The sequence below is a fragment of the Cebidichthys violaceus genome, unplaced genomic scaffold (genome assembly GCF_023349555.1).
Source record: "Cebidichthys violaceus isolate CVI_PGR_0920_01 unplaced genomic scaffold, fCebVio1.0.p SCAF_15, whole genome shotgun sequence".
NCBI classification, from domain to species: domain Eukaryota; kingdom Metazoa; phylum Chordata; class Actinopteri; order Perciformes; family Stichaeidae; genus Cebidichthys; species Cebidichthys violaceus.
In genome coordinates, this window is record NW_027176318.1 from 3,503,610 (window position 1) to 3,524,064 (window position 20,455).

Below are 20,455 nucleotides of genomic sequence, written 5' to 3' on the forward strand. Positions count from 1 at the left end.
ATGTTCATCAGAAGAGAATATGAAGCAGAGATAATCCGAAAGATTACTTTGACCTGTGGATACCTGTAACTATAGGCCATTGGGGAAGACACTTCAGAGAGAGTCTGTGAGGGTGCTCTTAGAAATAAACAATGTCTAGGTTGTTGTAAACTCAAGAAAGAACATTATAAAAAGAGTAGTTTAGAAAGGAGGTTGAGGCCTCCTTCTCCCTGTATGATAATCACACACCTTCCTTAACAAAGAGATGTCTGTTCCATAGTTTAATTGGTAGTTGCAGCTGACAGTCAAATGATAAGAGAAGATAAGAAAGGACCTCGGGTGAAATTATAGAGCCCTGTTGTCGGCTACAGGTAATGTGTGTTATTGCAAACTTTTCTTGCGTAATAGCGCCTCCATTAGACAAAGACTGTACTGGCATATGATCCCGTTTTTCATTCATAACCAATCAGAGACCCTCAGTAACTATCGGGTTTCAATCAAGAACATCCCAAATTATTAGCAGGAGCGGAGCATGAGAAGTTTAAAAAATATTGCCGGAGGAAATTTTACTGGTCTGCATTCTGAATTCACACTCTTCATATTTTGAGAACTGTATTAGAATTGCCTGCAAATCAAACTGCCTGCTATGGAACTTTTTTTTTTTTTGTTTGTCGTCAACAAGGATGCACATGTACACGTATTATGTGCATATGAGTCTCACAATACACATGCCTGCCAATAATTTCACACTATTCCATTAATCTACACCTTGACACCAGCAAAGGCAGGAAAGAAGAAGACTGTTAGCATGTAAACAGTGATGCAAACAATGCAGGTTTCAAAATGTTCGAAGAATCGTCTGTGTGGACCGTTGATAAATAAAAGTGTTCTGTGAGACGGGTGAAGTATGGACATCAGAAAAGGCTAAAAATATCTTCTCAGATAAGAGTGTACAGCCACACAAGTGACTCTGTAAGTCTAACTTAGATACAGCGTAGCTTTAAGCTGTATTTAGTCGGCATGCTAACATGCTCACAAGGACAATGCGGTTTTTGGTGTTCACCTTCTTAGTATCGCTTGTTAATGACATTCCAATCAGCAGATGGTGATGGGATTGTCATTCATTTCAGAAGGTGTTTGTTCATAACCCAAAGTATTGGACAATTGAAACGTTGATGATGGCACAAGATGAAAAGTCAGGAGATCACCAAAGTTATTGGTGTTATAGCCCGGCAGACAGAAATTTAAATAAAGTACCTCTCAAAATGATGCAGGTCGACGAACATGTTCCAATAAATGATTGTGCTTAGCCTGAGCTAAGGTTTCTTTTGAGCTAGCATTTGTGTAATTCAGCAATTGATGGAACAGAAAACCAAAAATGTACCACAAATACAGAAACCACACCGTTAATCCTGCCTGTCATCCTGTGTCGGACCAAGGGATCCACACAGGTGATCCTGTCTTCTGTCCAGTGTAAATAAAGTCTGTTCTCTACCTGAATCCTGTCTCATGGTCTTGCTATTGGGTCCTGTCCTGAACTCCCTTGACACATTGTGACATTTTTAGCCAGAACTCAAGAATTTAAATGTTAATTTCAGCAATTATCTATATTTGACCTTGAAAATAAGTCTGCAGTGACATCTTTTGAACACTGAAGGATGTCAATTGGACGTCAATAATGACTATTTAAAAGATGTTGAAATATGATGTTGCAAAAACCTTTGACAAAGACGTTAAATTTACTTGTTTTTTTTTGCACATGTCTCTTTGCAGCCTCAAAGGGCCCCTCACCAAGACCTCGAGCACCAATGGCAGTTTCCACTGCTGGGAGGAGGCAAGCATCACCGGGCTTGCCTCCTGGAGGCTGGCCAACAACCCTTGCGGCTGGAAGAAACACTTTACACTTTAACAGTGGCATGAGACAGCCCTCTATCCACCAAACACTGAAAACTGGAGAGAATAGATCCAACTTCAGCTGACAAGGGATCTAGCCTCCTTTCCTCACATCAGCGTTGGGACTCTGACCACCCTGCCTTTTAGCAGGTAATGGTGGGTCTCGCTCTAGAAGGCTGGATGGTCTGCAAAACCTGTGAGGACAGATCAGCCAGAAATGATTCCATTGCTGTTGACGTTGAATCTTGGCCAGTGCTTGGAAGGCCCTGCCATTGGTGGCTGCTTAACACTCCATCCGTAGAGAAAGGCAGTCAGTTAGCTGAGGTGAAGAAAGATAGCTTGGCAGCCGGCTGTGCCTTTTTTTTACCATGTGCTTCCCACATATTCGGGTAGGCATGTCCTAATTTGCAGTTTTTTCAGTGGGATAACGCATGCTCTTGATTGAAGGAGAGTATTACCCGTAGCGTTCAGTAGAGTGCGGAGCCTGTGTGAGTTAGAACTGTGCATTTAAACGAGCCGTCAGGATTTATGTGCAGTTGTGATATCCCAACTTTACAATATTAATGAACAGTTTTAAAACCGTAACATTCTAAATGTGTCCCAGTTAATTTTCCCTTGGTTGCAGTGTATATGAATGACATCAGCGACAGGAAGTAAACATGGATCCAAGCTTTGGCCGAGCAACGCAATTCAGTTGAAATGCGCTAAAACAGAGGACTTATGTAGGTGAATACAGGTATATTCAGATACATTATGAGAGAAAAGAAACTTTTTTTTAAACAATAAAGCATGCAAACATGTCCTAGTAAAAACTCTAAATGCAATGAACCTGCTACTACCAATTGTAATAACTACAAATAATGTATTGCTAATAATGTATTTCTCTTTCTACAAATACATCAATAAGGGAAGAGGGTAAATCCTTAGTCACTGTTGCCACTGCCATGTTTGTTTACCTGGTTCAGCAAAGGTCCTGAGCAGGTCATTTCCTTTCACAAAACCATCATGGGCCAAGATTTGGCACGCCTTCTCACTCTGCTCCATAAGCTGCATTTCCTCATCAAAGGTAATGTCTTCAAAGGGGAAGGTGAAATACCTGGAGGAAGCACAGTAACTCTGGGATTGTAACATGTAGATCAAAACACATTATACAACCATGTATTATTACACCCAATAGCACCAATGTCATTAATATCTCTTAGAATTACTAAAGGAGTATCTCAAGATAGTGAAATAATTAAGATTGTGATATTTTCAAATTCTACACATGGTAAGATGAACACGGCAGAGGGTTGGAGAGCATACCTGCTACAGAGCGGGTTCTTTCTTGTTACCGGACCCAATTTAGGCCCCTGATCTGAAAGACGCTCATAAACTACATTTACCAGAATGCAGTTAGTTGCCTGGGGAGAAAAGACAGCAAAGGGGTTTCAACAAAAAGTCTGACCCGAAAGAAACTAGATCATCAAGCACTGTAAAGAAATCTGCTATTGTGAACAAATCACACACACACACACACACACACACACACACACACACACACACACACACACACACACACACACACACACACACACACACACACACACACACACACACACACACACACACACACACACACCTTCTCTGCGTGTTGGTTCATCGCTTTGAACAATTCCAAGTTCAGCTCCTCCAGTCTCTTTCTGAAACCGACACAGCACTCCTGGACGTCTGATGGGCTAATTATTATACCAGAGAGAGGGGGAAAGAAAATTCAGTCACATCATCAACTCTTGGCAGATTGACATTGTTAAACATAACATTACGTTTCGTGATATTGTTGTGAACCTAATGTCAATCTGAACTGGGGTCTGTTTGTGAGGAAGTTTAATAAGCAGATAAGAGTGAGGTACTCAAGCCCAAAGTGCTCAGTTTTCCAAACAGTTTCATGAGGGAGATTGTGTTGAAGGCTGAGCTGAAATCAACAAACAACCTTCTGATGTAGGTGTTATTTTCCAGATGAGTGAGCTCTGAGTGGAGAGCAGTGGAGACTCCATCCTCTGTGGATCTGTTGGCTCTGTATGTAAACTGGTGAGGGTCCAGGCTGGCTGGGATGTTGTTTTTGATGTGCTGGAGATCCAGCTTCTCAAAGCGCTTCATCAGAATCAGAATGGGGGTAGTCACAGGGTGGTAGCCATTTAGACTGGACACTGCAGACTTTTTAGGTACAGGAACGATGGTGGCTGTCTTGAAGCTGGTGGGAACTCTCTCCTGTGACAGTGATATGTTGAAAATATCAGTGATGACAGCAGTTAGCTGGTTGGCACATGTTCTTAGTACACGACCAGAGATGTTATCAGGCCCAGCAGCTTTACTCATATTCACCCTCATCAGGGTTTTCCTCACATCCTCTGAGGATACTGACAGTGGGCGGTCCTCTGGAGGCGGAGCAGACTTGACAGCTGACTCTTTGTTGAGGAGATCAAAGTGGGCATAAAAGGGTGTCATTTTGCAATGTGGCCTCACACATGATGGGGGCGCTCCAGCTTTTATATCCTGTCACATTTTGGATCTCCTGCCACATATCTTTAGTGTTGTTGGTGTTGAGGTCTCTCACCAGTCTCTCTTGACGCCTCTGATTTGCCTTCTTGATTCCAGCTTTCAGTCTTGCTCTGGCAATGCTGTATGCTTCCTTGACCCAAAGGCAGCTGTTGTGTCCTTGGATAGTGCCCACACCTTTCCATTCATCCAGACTTACTGGTTGGAAATTTTATTGCATTTGTGATCACCATATCATCAACATATTTGTTGGGTCCCTGTTTATGTATAGTCCTCATGATTGATGCTGTTCTCCTGGATGTCGGCATCCCTCAACATGTGCCAGTCTGTACATTCAAAACAGTCCTGTAGAGCAGCTGTAGCTTCATCTTTCCACACTTTAACTGTTTTATTCTGTAGGTTTAGCCCGTATGATTAGCTGGGCATATGTAGGCAGAAGGAGCAAGAAAATATGGTCTGATTTTCCAAAGTGGGATCGGGAGAAGGCTCTTTGTAGCTGCCAGAAATATTTGTGTAAACATGGTCCAGTGTATTGTTTCCTCTGGTAATGTGCAAATGCTGGTGGAATTTAGGTAAAACAGATCTGAGGTTTGTTTAATTAAAATCACCAGCTTTATTAAAAATACTATCCGGTCAAGAGGAATGTATCAACAAAAACACAGGTGAATGCTCTGGGCATTGTCTTTGAAATGTTGACATCAGGGAAACATTCGGTTCAGCTGGTCTGGCCGAGTGGTCTGAAGATTTTGTGGGCGGATCGTCTCAAGTTCCGCTGCATTCATCCGATCCTTGTATTTTCTTTTTCGATGACGAGTGTATTTTATTGGCAAAGTCTGTTGGAGTTACAATCCAGATGCTGTCACATCTGCATGCACCACAGATCCAGGATTCATGCCAGAAATAAGGTTGGATTTTAACTTGGGATAATTATCTGTTGTGATTCTCTCGAGTTGTTGTCTGGTTGTATGGGAGTGTCTGACCATCTTAATAGAACTGACCTGAGGTTTTTACTGCTGCAATGGCAGGGAAGGGAAATCTGTAGCATGGAGCCATTTTGACATGTTGTTTCAGTGTTTGAGTTTCAGTCTTAAAAATTACGATGGTGCGATCTTCTGTACTTGATGCTCTACCAGATGATTGCCATCTAATTCTGGTTTGGATATGGAGGGGTGATTAGACCTCGTGTATACGATAACAACATGCAGAGATTTTGTTTGCACTTGACTTCGTTAATACAAATAAAAACAAAAATCATATTTCACCACACAGAATCTGCAACTGAAAAGTTGATCTTGTTATATTACTGTAATATCATGATCCCAGGATCCAACCATTCTGTCCCTGTCCCATGAGAAGTAATGTCCAGTATGTTAAAGCCATAGAGAAGAGTCACCTGTGAGGTGTGAACATATCCACGGCAGAGTTCATGTCCACTGTGTTTCCAAATCGTCTGTGCCAAGGGTCCTGTGCCATCTTTAGCTGCTTCTTACACTCTGGACTGGACGTGGATGTGGACCTGACACCTAAACTACCTGGATGAAAGAAGGTCCATACCACAGAAACAGAATAGGAATAGAATGAACTGAATCTCATGGTCAAAATAAATTGTTGTCAGTTGTAAGGTGACAACCACGTCAGTGGGGCCATTAAGTGTTGTTGCAGCACACCAGGAAGCAGTGGTGGGATGTCAGGGCCAGCAAACCCTTCTCTGCTGGCCTAAACAGAATCTCAAAGTTATAGCTATTTTCTAATTTAATATTTTTTCATAAATACACTACATGTATTATCATTTTATTTCCCATTAGCTTATTTTCTCATTGCACAGCTACTGTCTTCCTCAGTTGCTCTGCTTCCAGCCTGCAGCGCTGCTTCCAGTGCAGCTTGTTTTAAGGAGAGCTCTTATCCAATCAGATTTCGCCTCTATTTCCTAGTTCCGTTTCACAGAAAAATAGATTTGAGATGTTTAAAAAAAAAAACTTCACTTAGTGATGAGAAACAGAAATTATTTCTCTGATGTGTAAGAATACTATGTGCACTGACTGTAGACAGGTTGTGTGACTGAACGGTGTTCCCTCATCATTGATCTCACCAGTCTTTAGCAGCTGTCTGAACTGCTCCACAGCTTCATCTACATTGACCTGCAGGAACTCCCACAGCTTTAGCCTGGAGAACACCTGCTGCCACAGGATTCCCCGCAGAGCCTGACACACACACACACACACACACACACACACACACACACACACACACACACACACACACACACACACACACACACACACACACACACACACACACACACACACACACACACACACACAAACGAAAAAAGTCACATCGGAGTCTCAAGACAGGGGAATAGGTCTACAGTGTACAGTGAATCAATAATATTTTACTTGCACTTTGCATAAAATAAACATTCTGTCTTTTTTAAATGAAAACCCTTCTTAATGTCACTGTTTCTGTTTGTTGTTGGGACAAAACACCTGCAGTAAACCTACACACGACTACCAAATGCAACTCAGACTGCTTAACACAAGTACCCACAATTAAGGAATGGGACTCACATTCATGTTCCATTCATCTTGAAAGAGTGCTGGTAGTCCTCGTTCTGTATATTTTCCTTCAGCCACCTCACAGCTGAGGTGCCACAGAGCTCTGTCAAGGAGCCAAGCTGGTTTCAGATAAGGAGAGTTAACCAAGTTGTAACCACACTCAGGATGGAGGTGAATCCACTCACTGCCAACCGCTAGAGACAATGGAAGGTGGTGAAGAAGTGAAGAGAAATAGAGAGGAGACAACATAAGAGAAGAAAAACGAAGCAGTGTTGACATGTTGACTTGTATGTGTTCAACCCTGTCTCCTTCTTGCAAGAATAAATGACCTGTGATTAATGATTTTTACATCTGCCTTGAGTGATTTTTTTCTAACACTGCTATATTGCACATTATATATTGAAAGGATCAGGGCCACACTATTGACCTCATCCTGGGATCTGGCAGGAGCATGTTTGGTTATTAGCAAGTATGAAAATTGAATTATTGATGCTAATAAACTTATTAAAGCCAGGGTCTTCCTTTTTAAAACGTGTCTTAATGATATCAAATGCTTGATGGAAAATAACTTCCAACTTAATGAATGAATCTCTCTGGTGCTGAACATTTGGGGTCTATATATATTCCACACGTTTATTACAGATTAAGCCTTTCCCTTCCGACAACACATGATGCGACCACATCCTGGCCAAAATATGAGAAGAGTAAGAAGACCTTCCGATTTATCCAACTCCCCCAAGTAGGCATTGTGACCCACCTGCCTGCCGAATAGCGTCTTTCTCACTTCTGATCGCACCTTCCACGAGTCTACATTGACACCAATAGATTTGAGGGTGCAACAAATGCGACATGTGAACAGCCCCATGAGTTAGTTGAATCAAGATTCTGTACACATGATCTCGTGGATTTTAAAAAATCGGAAGCACCACCTCAGTCTGCCACCCCACAGACTCTGTCCTCGACCTCCATACAACACTGAAGAGGCGTCTCAGCCAAAACAGCCCAACACTGTCCAGAGCCTTCAGCATCTCAGGGCAAATCTCATACACCTCTGCCGCAAAGGAGTGTTTTGACTATGTCAGCGACCTCGACCAGGGATATGGATGGGTCCTACTCGGAACCTTCAAACTACTTCCTTCACAGAGGACGTGCTGGTGAGGTTCAGAACTTCCTCAAAGTGCTCTTTTCACTGCTCCACAAGATCCCCAGTCTGCAGTTATCTTCCCCTGCTGAACACTGTCTGATCCAAGCCCTGCTTTCATTTTTGGAGTAGTTAAACACTTTGCCAGAACTTCCTTGAGGCCAACCTAAAGTCCTTCTCCATACTCTCCCCTAACTCCTCCCACAACTCAGTTTTTGCTTTGGCAACCTCTGCAGCTCTGGCCAACCGGTAGCTGTCTGCGGTTTCCAGAGAACTCTGGGCCAGACAAGCCCAAAAAGCCTCCTTCTTCAGCTTGACAGCCGCCATCACTGCTGGTTTCTACCAGCAAGTTCTAAGGTTGCCGCCCTGACAGGCACCAAAGTAGCCAACTCCTTGCAACCTCTTCAACAATGAAAGCTGTGAACATGACCCACTCTTATTCCATGTCCCCAGCCTCCCCTGGAATGCACAACAAATTCTTCCGGAGATGGGATTTGAAAACCTTGTGGACAGGGATGTTAGCCAGATGTTCCCAGTTCACCCTCCCTACATGTTTGGGCTTACCAGGTCTGTTTGGCAACCTCCCCCGCCATAATCCGACTCTCCACCAAATATTGATCATTTGACAGCTTTGCTTCTTAACTCGAGTATCCAAGACATTAGGCCTCAGATCTGGTGATGGGACCAAAGAGTAAATAATTGATCTAGGGTGTCCTGGTATCAAGTACACTTATAAACCCCACTTAGCCACAGTCGCCCCAACATCAAACCACAAAGCTGAAGGAAGCAGAAGGGTATCTGTTTGCCAACCGATGCCTGCTATGGTTCTCCTCAACACAGCAGGGCAATCCATCCGTGGGGGAGAACATCTTTGCACTCAGGCCAAGGCCAAGAAAGCTGCTTGATGCCTTTCCGCCACTTCTTCTCATCCCTCCCTTATTGGAGAGAGTGAGGTGGGAGCAGTTGTTCTTCTGTACACAAATCTATTGCACCCTCTTCCTGAGTTTTCTTCCATTTTTGGGGGGAGATTTTCTTATCCAATTTGAGGATAAGAAATTAGTCTCTTAATTGCATCCCTGTTTTCCTCACTTGGGTCCTTTCCTTGCGTCTTAGTCCCTCCCACCAGGGATGCATGGAGGAAACCATGAGAGGAGAGAGGAAACGAGGAAATATGTTTTTAGAGATATGAGACGTCCTTTCCTCTGAAGCGCCACATGAAGCGACGTCTGTTTCTGATGACGGCGGCCGCTGATCACAGCTGTGATACCATAAATTGATCGCAGTTGTGATCAGCTGTCAGTCGGCTTTAACAGCTGGAGAGACTTCTGATAGTTTGTGTCTGTACACATGATCACTGTACTTAATAATAGTAACTAATAATACCAATAACTAATAAAGACACACAGTAATCATCACTGCAGAGGTGTTTTCTCTGTTACCTCTTTAATAAACTGTGTCCTGTTTATAAGCACAGGATCGATTTCTAAGGCAGAATGCGTTTGTCATATTTATGACTTATTTGCGTCTGTACGTTTTGAAATTGTGATTGTGACGTCATTATTAAATAACCCAGAATATGATTATGGTTTCTCTTAAATGATATAACTCATCAAACCCTCAGGAATGATCAGCCTCACGTGACTGAATGAAATTATGATAATTGATGTAAAAAGCTCTCTCTGACTTTAATTGTTTCCATAATAAAAGTTGAGGGAAATGTCAGACTATGAAAAGACGAATCTTTCTAACAAATGAAGAAAGTTGTTTGTGGTCCTTTTGTTGTTCAGTCTACAATGAACATATATTTAAACCAGATATTGAATCAGAAAACATATATCAATATAAAATAGAGTTTAATCTGCGATCCATCTTCGCTGTTTACATGTTGAAAAAAATCGTATCAGTCCAATCGGCTGTAGCGTTCAATCACATAACTGATGAACACATAGGGGGCGTGTCCGCCGTTAAAACACTTCCTGGAAGGCTGTTCTCGTGGGTCCTCGCTCATGGCTCCTCAGAGATCTCTCCTCTCTCCTCGATCCTCGTTCCTCCGAGCTAAATAGGAGCTTTGGGACGGCCGTCAATATGGCGGCGCAGAACAACTTACGGTTCAAGCGGGGAGCGAAGAAATGACAATTAAGAGACTTGGGATGTACCCAAATTAGTGTAGAAAAGGCCTTGTTGAATACCAACTGATTTTTGGTTTAGAGCTTTGCTTGACATTCAAAGTAGAAGTCAAAGTAAATTAATACGATTCTCAAAATCAACGCACCATGTGTGTGAGAGAAGGAAGGTGTGCTATCTGAAGTCCTGGCAAAGTGCACACTGTTGACCTTACCGGTCTATCTATGTATATGACCTTCAACATAAATAGTGACAAAATGTCAATGAGGAAACTGAGAAGGTGATGCCACAGCTGCCTGCTGGAAAGGCCAACTGTGGTGTATGTGAAACACAGCACTGCCACTTTACTTGTCAAAAATAAGAAGAGAACTTTTCACTCACTACTGAGTCACTGTAGCAGCAGATGAAAATAGGATATAGCACAAAAGACTACAACAGTCCCATTATATCATACCACACAATAGTGTGTTCAATCCTGACAGACAAATATTACAAAACATGATCACATTGCTCCAATATTAAAATCAGTTGGCCTAAGGTTGTAAAAAATAGCATACTTCCTGTGACCTCTAAAATTGCTGAGAGATGGGTAACTGACCAACTAACCGATTATCTAAATCAGAATCGGCACCAAGTTCTTCTACAATTTGAGTTCAGGAGTAATTGTTCAACTGAGACAGAAAACTGCTTTTGTGGATTGTCTGTGGATCTGAACTGTAAGTCAAATTTGGATAAGGGCAGTGTGGTTTAATAAGTGTGTTTTAATGTGAAGAAGGCCTTTGAATCAGTCAGCTGTTAAATTACTCTGCTTTATACATTTTCTAAATATCTGCATCAGTCCCAATAAGCTCATCCAATTCTCCACAGAGCTTTTTAAACATTATGCCTTAATAACTGAATAAGTGTGTCTTAATGTGTGGCTATACATTTTTAAAGACTCAACTGCTGCCCGTTCAAAATACTATCTACTGTATGGACGGATTACGAAACTATGGGCCTCTGGACACAGACATGTGAAAGGCCCCCCAAATATCCAGGATGAAAGGGACACAAAACAACTACAATAGCACAGCTGTCGTTCAGTATCTCTGAGTTTACCTGTGTGATTATAGACCACATCCGTGATGCAGACCATGTTCCAGTCTTTCCTCAGCATCTCCACCAAAACACCAATGTCTCCCCATGTGTAGTGCTGTCCCTCAGGTAAGAAGTCAGGGTTTAACTTCAGCTGATCGGCTATGGAGTAGCAGAAGCCAGACACTCCAAGCTTCTGCAGCGGTGTGAAGTGGATCATGTTGTAGCCTACAGAGTAGAGCAGTGTTTTTCAACCCTCTGAGCCACGGTACATTTTTTACACATCAACGAACCAAAAAAAGTTACAAAATGACAATTTAATGACAAGTCTCTCGATTTGTTGATCCTTACTCAGTGTGAAACCTGGGCCTGTTTAGATGAACACAAAGCTGATATCCTGGCAGAAACTGAAGAAAGGCTCACACACACACAAAGCTCCTCCTCAACAGCTCTCAGTGTCTCTGTTTTTAGTTTTGTTGTCCAGGGCCCAGTTCAGAGTCTGCATTTTTCCCTTTTCAAATATCTCTTCATCGCTGTTCGTCTCGTCACCTCAACCTCTCCCACACATCGTTTAATTCTACCGTTTTAAATGAATAAGGTCATTATTACGCTACCGACTGCCACCCACTGGCATGGAAGAGTATTTATTACTTAGCCAGCCATTATGTCGCAGGCTCAGACGCTCATCAATGGCAAATTATTTGCAGCAACTGAATAATATTTTTTTGGGACCGGTTAAGTGAAATTGGACAATTTCCCACGGCACACCTGACGATCTCTCACGGCACAGTGTTTGAAAATCACTGCAGTAGAGCTTAGAGTTACATGGTTCTGGGGTATAAACTGTACTTTTTCATTGAATTAGCAATACTTTGTGTCAATGAACAGATCCATACCACTCCATCGTCAGACTACTTACTGCTACCAGTGTAGTTAGGGAGGGATTGCTTTAAAACTGTTCAGTAAAGTTGCAGGCCAGACAATCACAACAATGAGCTAACAATGAGACACTAAGAAGCTCCACAGAGCTTGTTGTTGGTGATGATTCTATGTGGATTCATCATGCCCTTTTACATTAGACATAGTTCTGTACCATGATGACCAGTATCACAGCAATGACCCATTATGCAGGGTCACAGTGGGCTGGAGCTCATCCCAGTGACTATATATGTACCAGCCTCCCGTCACTCTGCTGGATAAAACAGGTAATACAGTTCTTTTGGTTGCCAGTTTGTGTCATATGATTAATAATATTAAGTGCAAATTGATCTGTTACAACAAATAATTAGCACTTCAAAGCAAGTACTATAAAAACTACATTTGTAAACATATGACATAAAACCCAATCCGTATTGTTAATGTGTAAAACAACAGAGCAATTTTTCAACAGAGCTATTTTCTGAATACCGCATCATCAGTTTGTCATGTTGGCCCATTTACCTGTCTCCTTTGCGACCCTAAGCCTGTCAAGCCATTTGTCCAGCGTGCCAAGGCATTTGGCCAAGTATGTTTGGCTGCTAATGCAGTCCAGTGGTAGGATGTCATTGTTGGCTCCTACCCTCAGCACTGGATCAACTACAATGTAACCGCCACTCACTTTCTCTTTATCCCTGTCAAAAAGAAAAGAGAACAACTCACAATGGAGGCATATCAGTAAATGCATGAACACGGAAAGGACTGGACATGCAGATACATGTAAATAAGTAGCTGTAAATGATGGTCAATTCAACGGTTGATGGTACTATAGTTGTTTTTTTGCGCTGGGATAGACGCTGTGACAAAGGACGACCTCTGCTGACTGTTTTCTGAGAAGCAGCTGAGCAGGAACCACGTTTCCTTCCCTGCTCGAGGAAGAGGGAGGCAGACATCCGCTTGCGGAATAAGACGACCGGCATTGAGTTGGTAAAAAAAGGTTTTCAAGAAAGTGCCAGTGCGAAAAGACTGTGGTGTCTGTAAATATATATAAAAATAGTTTTGTGCCCCGCTCTGGGTTTCCTGTCCGCAACTTTTATGAACCAGTGGAATTATGCAGTACAACTTCACAGGCGCACACTCCATACAAAACCTTTAGATTATCAAGCACTATCAGAGACAGACATACATTTCCTCATGTGCTCTGTCTGCTTTTGTTTTACATAATATGCAAATGAACTGTAACTTCCCAAAAATAATAATGATCTGTGTTTTTTTTCTTCAGACATGGGCTGACTGTGGCTCAGTGGTAGAGCAGGGGTGTCCTTCAAAGGATTGGCAGTTCGATCCCCGGCTTTGCTAGTCCATGTCGATGTGTCCTCGGGCAAGACACGGGTGTGAATGTTAGTGAGAGTCCTGATGGGCAGGTGGCACCTTGCATGGTAGCCCCTGTCAACAGTGTGTGAATGGATGTGAATGGCGACATGTAGTGTGAAAAAGCTTTGAGTGGTCGGAAGACTAGAAAAGAAATATGTAAGTACAGTCCATTTTGAAAGAAATAAGTTCACATTTTAGTTCATTCTTTGGGTCAGCAGTCCATGCATGTTAAATGTGTTGGTATGATGAGGGTTAAGTAAGTAGTAAAGGGAAGTGACAGTAATGATAGTAGTGCTAAACAGTAGTAAATACAATATTAAGTATATACATAACAATATATATACACACTTTTCATTGATCAGTGAATATAATAATGCAGTAGTGGTGACAAAGCAACTTACCCACAGGAAAAGTAGTACTGATAGGATCCAGCCACCATTAAGTCCAGTTTGCAGTATTTATCACGGTCATCCTCCCGCCCGTTCGGGTAGAGCCAGTCCAAAGGACGGAACTTCAGGCGCTCAAACTTGAGGCCTTTCGCAGGGTAGTTGGTGTAGACCTTGACAGACTTACCCTGGAGGGTAGGGCCAAGACGGAACTGCAGCTCAAAGCCTGAAGACAGTTGGAGAAATGAGGACGACTAGAATACATTGTTAGCCTATGGTGCCTTCAAGCGAAGTTATGTTTAATATTTTAACAATAAAAGCTAAAGTTATACTCGGCGTAGTGAAGGAAGCGCGAGGTGTGCGTGCCAGAAAATGACATAAACTGTCAGGTATCACAAAATGACAGACAAGAACCCAATAGCACGACACAGAAAACAGTTCAGGTGTAGAAACCGGGTTTAATAACCAGCAGATGTCAAACCAGGTAGTAACCCGCGTGGCAAACAAATCCAGTGGGAGCAGGCAAAAGGGAAGGTCCAAAGTCCAAAAAGGCAGGTCAATACACGGATAATCAGGATCAGAATCGGAATGACAGGTTGCTGGATAGCAAGGGAAACACACTAGACAATCTGGCAGCGAACTGAGGGAAATGGGCCGGTACATATACACTGAGGGGCTGATTGCTGATGAGGAGCAGGTGAGTATGGAGGTGGGGCAGGCCAGGTGAAATGAAATCAGCAATTAGTGCAGAGCGGGGGGGAGTGGCAGATTCTGAAATGACATGAGAGTTAGTGTGGCAAAACAGGAGACGGACAAATGAAAAACTAAAGCCTGGCTGAAGTTGTGACATAAACTCAGTCAAATCAAATTGTTTACAGGATATTCAACCTTTGTTTTCTTTATAATAAAGTAGTCCATGAATATGAGATATGAGTTTATAGGTCATTATAATCCCTCCTCGTCATTGTAGAGGTTGGTTTATGGCTTTTTGCCGGTTACACCTACAGTCTCTGGACATATCTATAAGTTACACTCGTTGTCTTTTTTTATTCCTCACAGTTTATTTTGTTTACGTCCTCTGACGTTTCAGAGAATATTGCAGACCCAGTCACCATCGTCTCTTTACATTTAGTTGGTTACAATCTTCGTCTTTGGATTGGCCAGACATCACTCTGACACAGAGGTGGTTTTCAATCCACCACTAACCACTACATCTCAGAGTAAATAATGTACTTTTTACTCCACTACATCTCAGAGTAAATAATGTACTTTTTACTCCACTACATCTCAGAGTAAATATTGTACTTTTTACTCCACTACATCTCAGAGTAAATAATGTACTTTTTACTCCACTACATCTCAGAGTAAATATTGTACTTTTTACTCCACTACATCTCAGAGTAAATAATGTACTTTTTACTCCACTACATCTCAGAGTAAATATTGTACTTTTTACTCCACTACATCTCAGAGTAAATAATGTACTTTTTACTCCACTACATCTCAGAGTAAATATTGTACTTTTTACTCCACTACATCTCAGAGTAAATAATGTACTTTTTACTCCACTACATCTCAGAGGTAAATATTGTACTTTTTACTCCACTACATCTCAGAGTAAATAATGTACTTTTTACTCCACTACATCTCAGAGGTAAATGTTGTACTGTTTACTGTACTACATCTCAGAGGACTGTAGAGGCTGATGAAATACAACGTATGTTAATAGCGTTTTGAAATACAATAATTAAAATGTGTCTGTCTGTGTCAAAGTGTTATCCGGCCAATCTAAAGACGAGTGTTGGAACAATTCAATTTAGTGACGCAATGGTGACTGGGTCCGCCCACTAGTGTCAAAAATCAAAGCTACTCCCGGGCGAGCAGGTGAAAGCAGGTCAGTGAAGTTAGTCCCTCGCGCTCAAAGCATGGTTTTGTGACGTGAAAGCGCTCGCAAACGTAATATACGTTTGCGGATGTTTTGATTTGCACGCGCGGGACCTCTACACACGCGCGCGCATGGATCTCATTTGTGCTCGCGGATGTTGACATTGATTTGCCTTCAATGATCCACTGTTGACTGCTGAGTACGTAAGTACTCTTAAAACTCCAAGTAAACAAGTTAATGCTGATATACCTATACTTTTTTAAATACCAGTGTACATGAAATATAAATAAAAGTACTTTTCTTTACTAATGACTTGTTGTCTGCAAATTTTCTACAAACATTACATTAAAATGCAGAAACCATATTTTCCTTTTTTTTGTTAATCCTATTGAAGCATATTGTGTACTCACCTTCCCATGTCCCGTTGTCAGTTGCTAACAAGAGTGCGGGACCACACTTTTTAAAGGTTACACATGTAAGAAAGGGTGTGTGTTGTATTTGTCTGCTGCTGGACACTAGTACAGTTGCATTGTATTTCAGCTAACAACGTAGTGGTGCTATTGTGGTGTAATGCAGTTATAAACATGCGTGGTTAAAGTGCAAAGTAGTCCTACCTTGTTCCAGACGGAACAGAGCGTGGTCCAGTCGCTCCATGTCACGGTCACTGAGCAGCAGCAGGCCTCTGCTCTTTCAGCTGGCTTTTTAAAATGCTTCCCTGTTCGATTTAGACTGCCTGACATAGCATGGTAACATGAGACAGCTCTCTCAGGATGAGAGAGAGAGAGAGAGAGAGAGAGAGAGAGAGAGAGAGGGGGGGGGGGGGAGGAATGCACACCAGTGTTGGAGAGGTGCTTACCACAGTGAAAACACAAGTGTAAAGGAAAAATGCAAACAATTAGTTCATGATTTACCAACATTTTGACATTGCAGTCTTCTTCAACAGAAACAGCTCCACAGGCATTAAATAGGGATAAGACACAGGTGTGCTCAATCACGGGGAGCGGTGTCCTCAATCCGATCCACACATTGTTGGAGGAGCATTAAACTACCTGTCTCATTGTATTTAAAAGTCACATTAGAGAAAAAAAGGTTGTGCGGCCATCAAAAAAAAGTTGACATATTGCCATCATAAAAGTTCTGTGTCTAGAATGCAGCCTTATGAAGAAACACAGCATTAGGGCAGACATAATAGATACTATTTAAGGTCCAATTAAAAAGGACACCTGAAGGACATAATATCTCAAGTACAATACACTTATTAGGAATATGACAGATATATTATATATTATATTATATATCATTTTCACAGACTGGTCGAAGTATTCAGCAGCTGATACAACAGGAGCTGCTGGTGTAATCCAGGGGCTGAACAAAAGAACATCCAACTACCTGACTGTGTGTATACAGTAGAGTTGTAAGCGTGGCAGTCCAGTGGATTGAACAAATTCAATCTTGTAAAGTATTGATATGCAGTGGCTCGTCGTCTGCAATCCAGAGTTTTGGCTCTGGTACATCCCAGAGTCAACCAGACTTGCTTCATGAAATCCTGCTTGTATTCAATTGTGTAGCAAGGAGGGACAGTGAGGTTACTTTCTTATGGGTCCCAGCCAATTTTTCGAAATCCCTGATGGAAATTGGGGGGTTCCCTGAGACATAGAGGTATACATAAAACCATTCAAATCTAAAGGAAGAAGTATTGTGTGGAAAAAAATAAACCAGGAGCGGTGGGGCAGGAAGACGGAAGGGAGACACCAGTAAACAGAGGGAGGAACGTGAGGGAGCAGGTAAAGTTGACCAGAATAAGGGCGGGACTCTCCAATCTGAGCAGCACACTATCCATCTTGGGTAAGCATCAAACAGGCTTATGCAAGCAGAGCCAGCAGCCAGAGACAGTGCAGTACATGTACTGTAGGAGATATGGGGCGGAAAGAGAAGTGATGCTCATAAAAAAGAGGAATGTGGGATTAACAGAAACATCAGTGGGGAATGGAATTGGAGTATGGAAGTCAAGGAAAAGGAATAATATCTGTTTGACTTCTTGAGAGACACTGGTTGAATACAAAGTATCTTGTAACTAGTAAGTATACTACCCTGAGCCTTCCACTCAGCACTTATTGTATTCATACTAGTTTGTTGCACTCATTGTATTTGTATTGGTTTGTTGCACTTATTGTAAGTCGCTTTGGATAAAAGCGTCTGCTAAATGACTGTAATGTAATATGTAGTAGGCAGATGGCACAGTACTGGTCTACATCCAGAGGGGGGCAGCAGTGCAGTATATCGGATGCTGGCTGCCTTAAAAGTCCAACGAAGAAGAAGACTCCCAGAATGCCATTGTGAACTGTAGCAACCTCGACATAGCTCAACCTAATTGTCTCTTGGTCGTTGTGTCAGGCGACATGGCGACTTTCAGTAAATATCTGACACCCAAGAACTCATCCATAGCAGGCGGTATTCTGCTGGTTTTATACCTGCTGAAAAGGAGAAGACGGACGGTCAAACGAGACGGGTAAGTGTTGCTTTAAAACGCAGAACACGCTGCTTTCAGGTGAGTTAGTGACGGCTGTCTGGATGCTAACTAGCAGCTGCTAGCTTCCGTTCTGACAGCAGGTGACTGCGACCTGCGAGCTATGCTTCATTCAGCTTCTTCTTCTCCGCAGCTAACCGGCTCCCTCACTCCTCTGACCAGCTCAAATACCAGTGCAAATACGGTTATAATAGGAATGTGTACGCTGTGTAAAACAATCACTAACACATTGACGTCACTGCGTGAAACACCATGTAACTTTTGATTAAGTTGGGTGTTTTTAATGTATTTGTTTGAGTTGGGTTTTTGTGTTGAACTTTTTCCCGAGTTGTTCCTGTCTCTGTTCCTATCTCTGGTCTCTCTGAATGGGATTCTCGTTTGGAGAGAATAGAAAAGCCAAACTCCATTTTTAAAACTAGGACTTCACGAGGTAAAAGAGAAGCTGAACATGACCCTGAGCCTGTTATCTAAATACTATTTCTAACTATTTGTATCAGCTTTTGTTCAGATTATTGGAGTTTTGGAACAGTGGGCTGCCATTATTGTAGCTATTTGCTAATTTGTGTGGAGAGTTATACAACTGTACTTCAATCTGTCTGTGCGAATCAGCTTTGTAAACGTATAAAAGGAAGTCTAAATGCGTACTGAAAGTTGTAAATGTTTACATGAATCTGTAAATGTGTAGACGAAATCTGTAAATGTGTGCATAGATATTAATGAAAAATGAAATGCATATAGGTCATCAGTTAATTGTAGTGGAGAATTCTCTGTACCGCTCACTAAGCTGATTTCATTGTTCTGTCCTTGCAGCAGAAAAGGAGGTTCAAATACAGTGCTGAACACTGAGGTATGTAAATGTTTCATGTGTATCTGAAGCAGATACAGTTTCCATGAAATGTGTCATAAATTGTTGTATCACAGCCCACCTTTTGTTCTGTCTCTTCATTCAGAAAGATGGCAGAAAAGACCGAGCAGCAGTGGACAAGGTTTTCTTCCTCCGAATCTTCCAGATTCTGGGGATCATGGTGCCTCGAGTTTTCTGCAAAGAGGTATGACATTGAACTCTCTTCTCACTACAGGCTCCGGTCACTAGGACCTGACCTGTGCACTGCTATAGGCCGGCCGGCTTCACACCCACCGCTCCAAAGCTGACGGCCAGAAACGAACAGCAGAATCAGAAGGAGGGAGAAGATGCAGGCAGAGACACACACTGCTACACACTGGAATGGGTCATAGGGGTCGTTGATACGACGGGTGGGTGAAGAAATGGGTACAGCATAGTATCGCCATATTTTGCCTGAAGAAGCTTCGATCTCTATGGTTTCAGCCTATACTCGGTAAAAAAATATCCGACCTGAATATTGGCACCGATGCTTTCTTGTCGCTAGACTAATACGTGTACACTGTGCACAACCAATCCTGCAAGAGAAGAGCTAGTAGTCTTAGTGACGCTGACAGCTGTTGTTATACGGTACGGCACCGTATGGAGGTCCCATTATATTTAAATTGTGGTTCGTAAAAGCTCCATTCAGTAACAATGAGTATTGGAGAAAAGTACATTTATAACATTATCATGATGAGTTCAAATGTTATCTTGTAAAATTGAGTTTTGGTGAGAAACTGGAATAAAGTAGTTTGAAGGAGTTGTTTTGACAGCAACATAAATAGATATCAGAGATGAATTATGAGCTGAATTTTGTGTTTTTATGCAAATCACCACAATAGACAACTTACACAAAGTAGAAATGAATGAGTTGATGGTGATTAATAAATATCTTTCTTCATTGACTATCAGCCTATTAGAAATGAAGCGGAAACTTAATCTTATTAGATCAAAACGGATGTTGACAAACTGCGTCATTTGCAGTAAAAAAAAAAAAAAAGTCATAAATTGTAATATAGCGCCGTGTTTGATATCACAAATATTCAGCATAACGCAAACTGTTTAAAACACAATAGCATCATCTTGTGACTTAAGTATTGTGATAATATCGTATCGTGGGGCCTCTGGGGATTCCCACTCTTAATTAATAATGACCTTATTTAATGTTTGTTTTTCAATAA

General features: G+C 41.9%; 2 protein-coding genes across 4 annotated transcripts in view; one reads left to right on the forward strand and one right to left on the reverse strand.

The window, feature by feature from the left end:
* The window catches only part of LOC137871711 (glycogen debranching enzyme-like), a 55,299-nt gene extending 38,729 nt beyond the window's left edge, over positions 1–16,570 (reverse strand). The window contains exons 1-10 of the mRNA XM_068709618.1: positions 16,479–16,570; positions 13,995–14,205; positions 12,745–12,914; positions 11,329–11,532; positions 6,978–7,159; positions 6,500–6,611; positions 5,804–5,942; positions 3,494–3,590; positions 3,178–3,275; positions 2,829–2,968 (exon numbers count right to left, since the gene is read on the reverse strand). Coding sequence (XP_068565719.1) covers positions 2,829–2,968; positions 3,178–3,275; positions 3,494–3,590; positions 5,804–5,942; positions 6,500–6,611; positions 6,978–7,159; positions 11,329–11,532; positions 12,745–12,914; positions 13,995–14,205; positions 16,479–16,518 — 1,393 coding nt within the window. The 5' untranslated portion in view covers positions 16,519–16,570. The remainder of the gene's footprint in view (positions 1–2,828; positions 2,969–3,177; positions 3,276–3,493; positions 3,591–5,803; positions 5,943–6,499; positions 6,612–6,977; positions 7,160–11,328; positions 11,533–12,744; positions 12,915–13,994; positions 14,206–16,478) is intronic.
* Positions 16,571–18,204: 1,634 nt separating this feature from the next.
* The window catches only part of abcd3a (ATP-binding cassette, sub-family D (ALD), member 3a), a 27,129-nt gene continuing 24,878 nt past the window's right edge, over positions 18,205–20,455 (forward strand). For 2 of the 3 annotated variants that reach the window (XM_068709620.1, XM_068709619.1), the window contains exons 1-3: positions 18,205–18,373; positions 19,202–19,238; positions 19,342–19,440. In XM_068709620.1, coding sequence (XP_068565721.1) covers positions 18,264–18,373; positions 19,202–19,238; positions 19,342–19,440 — 246 coding nt within the window. In that variant the 5' untranslated portion in view covers positions 18,205–18,263. The remainder of the gene's footprint in view (positions 18,374–19,201; positions 19,239–19,341; positions 19,441–20,455) is intronic. The other variant, XM_068709622.1, reaches the window with a different exon arrangement.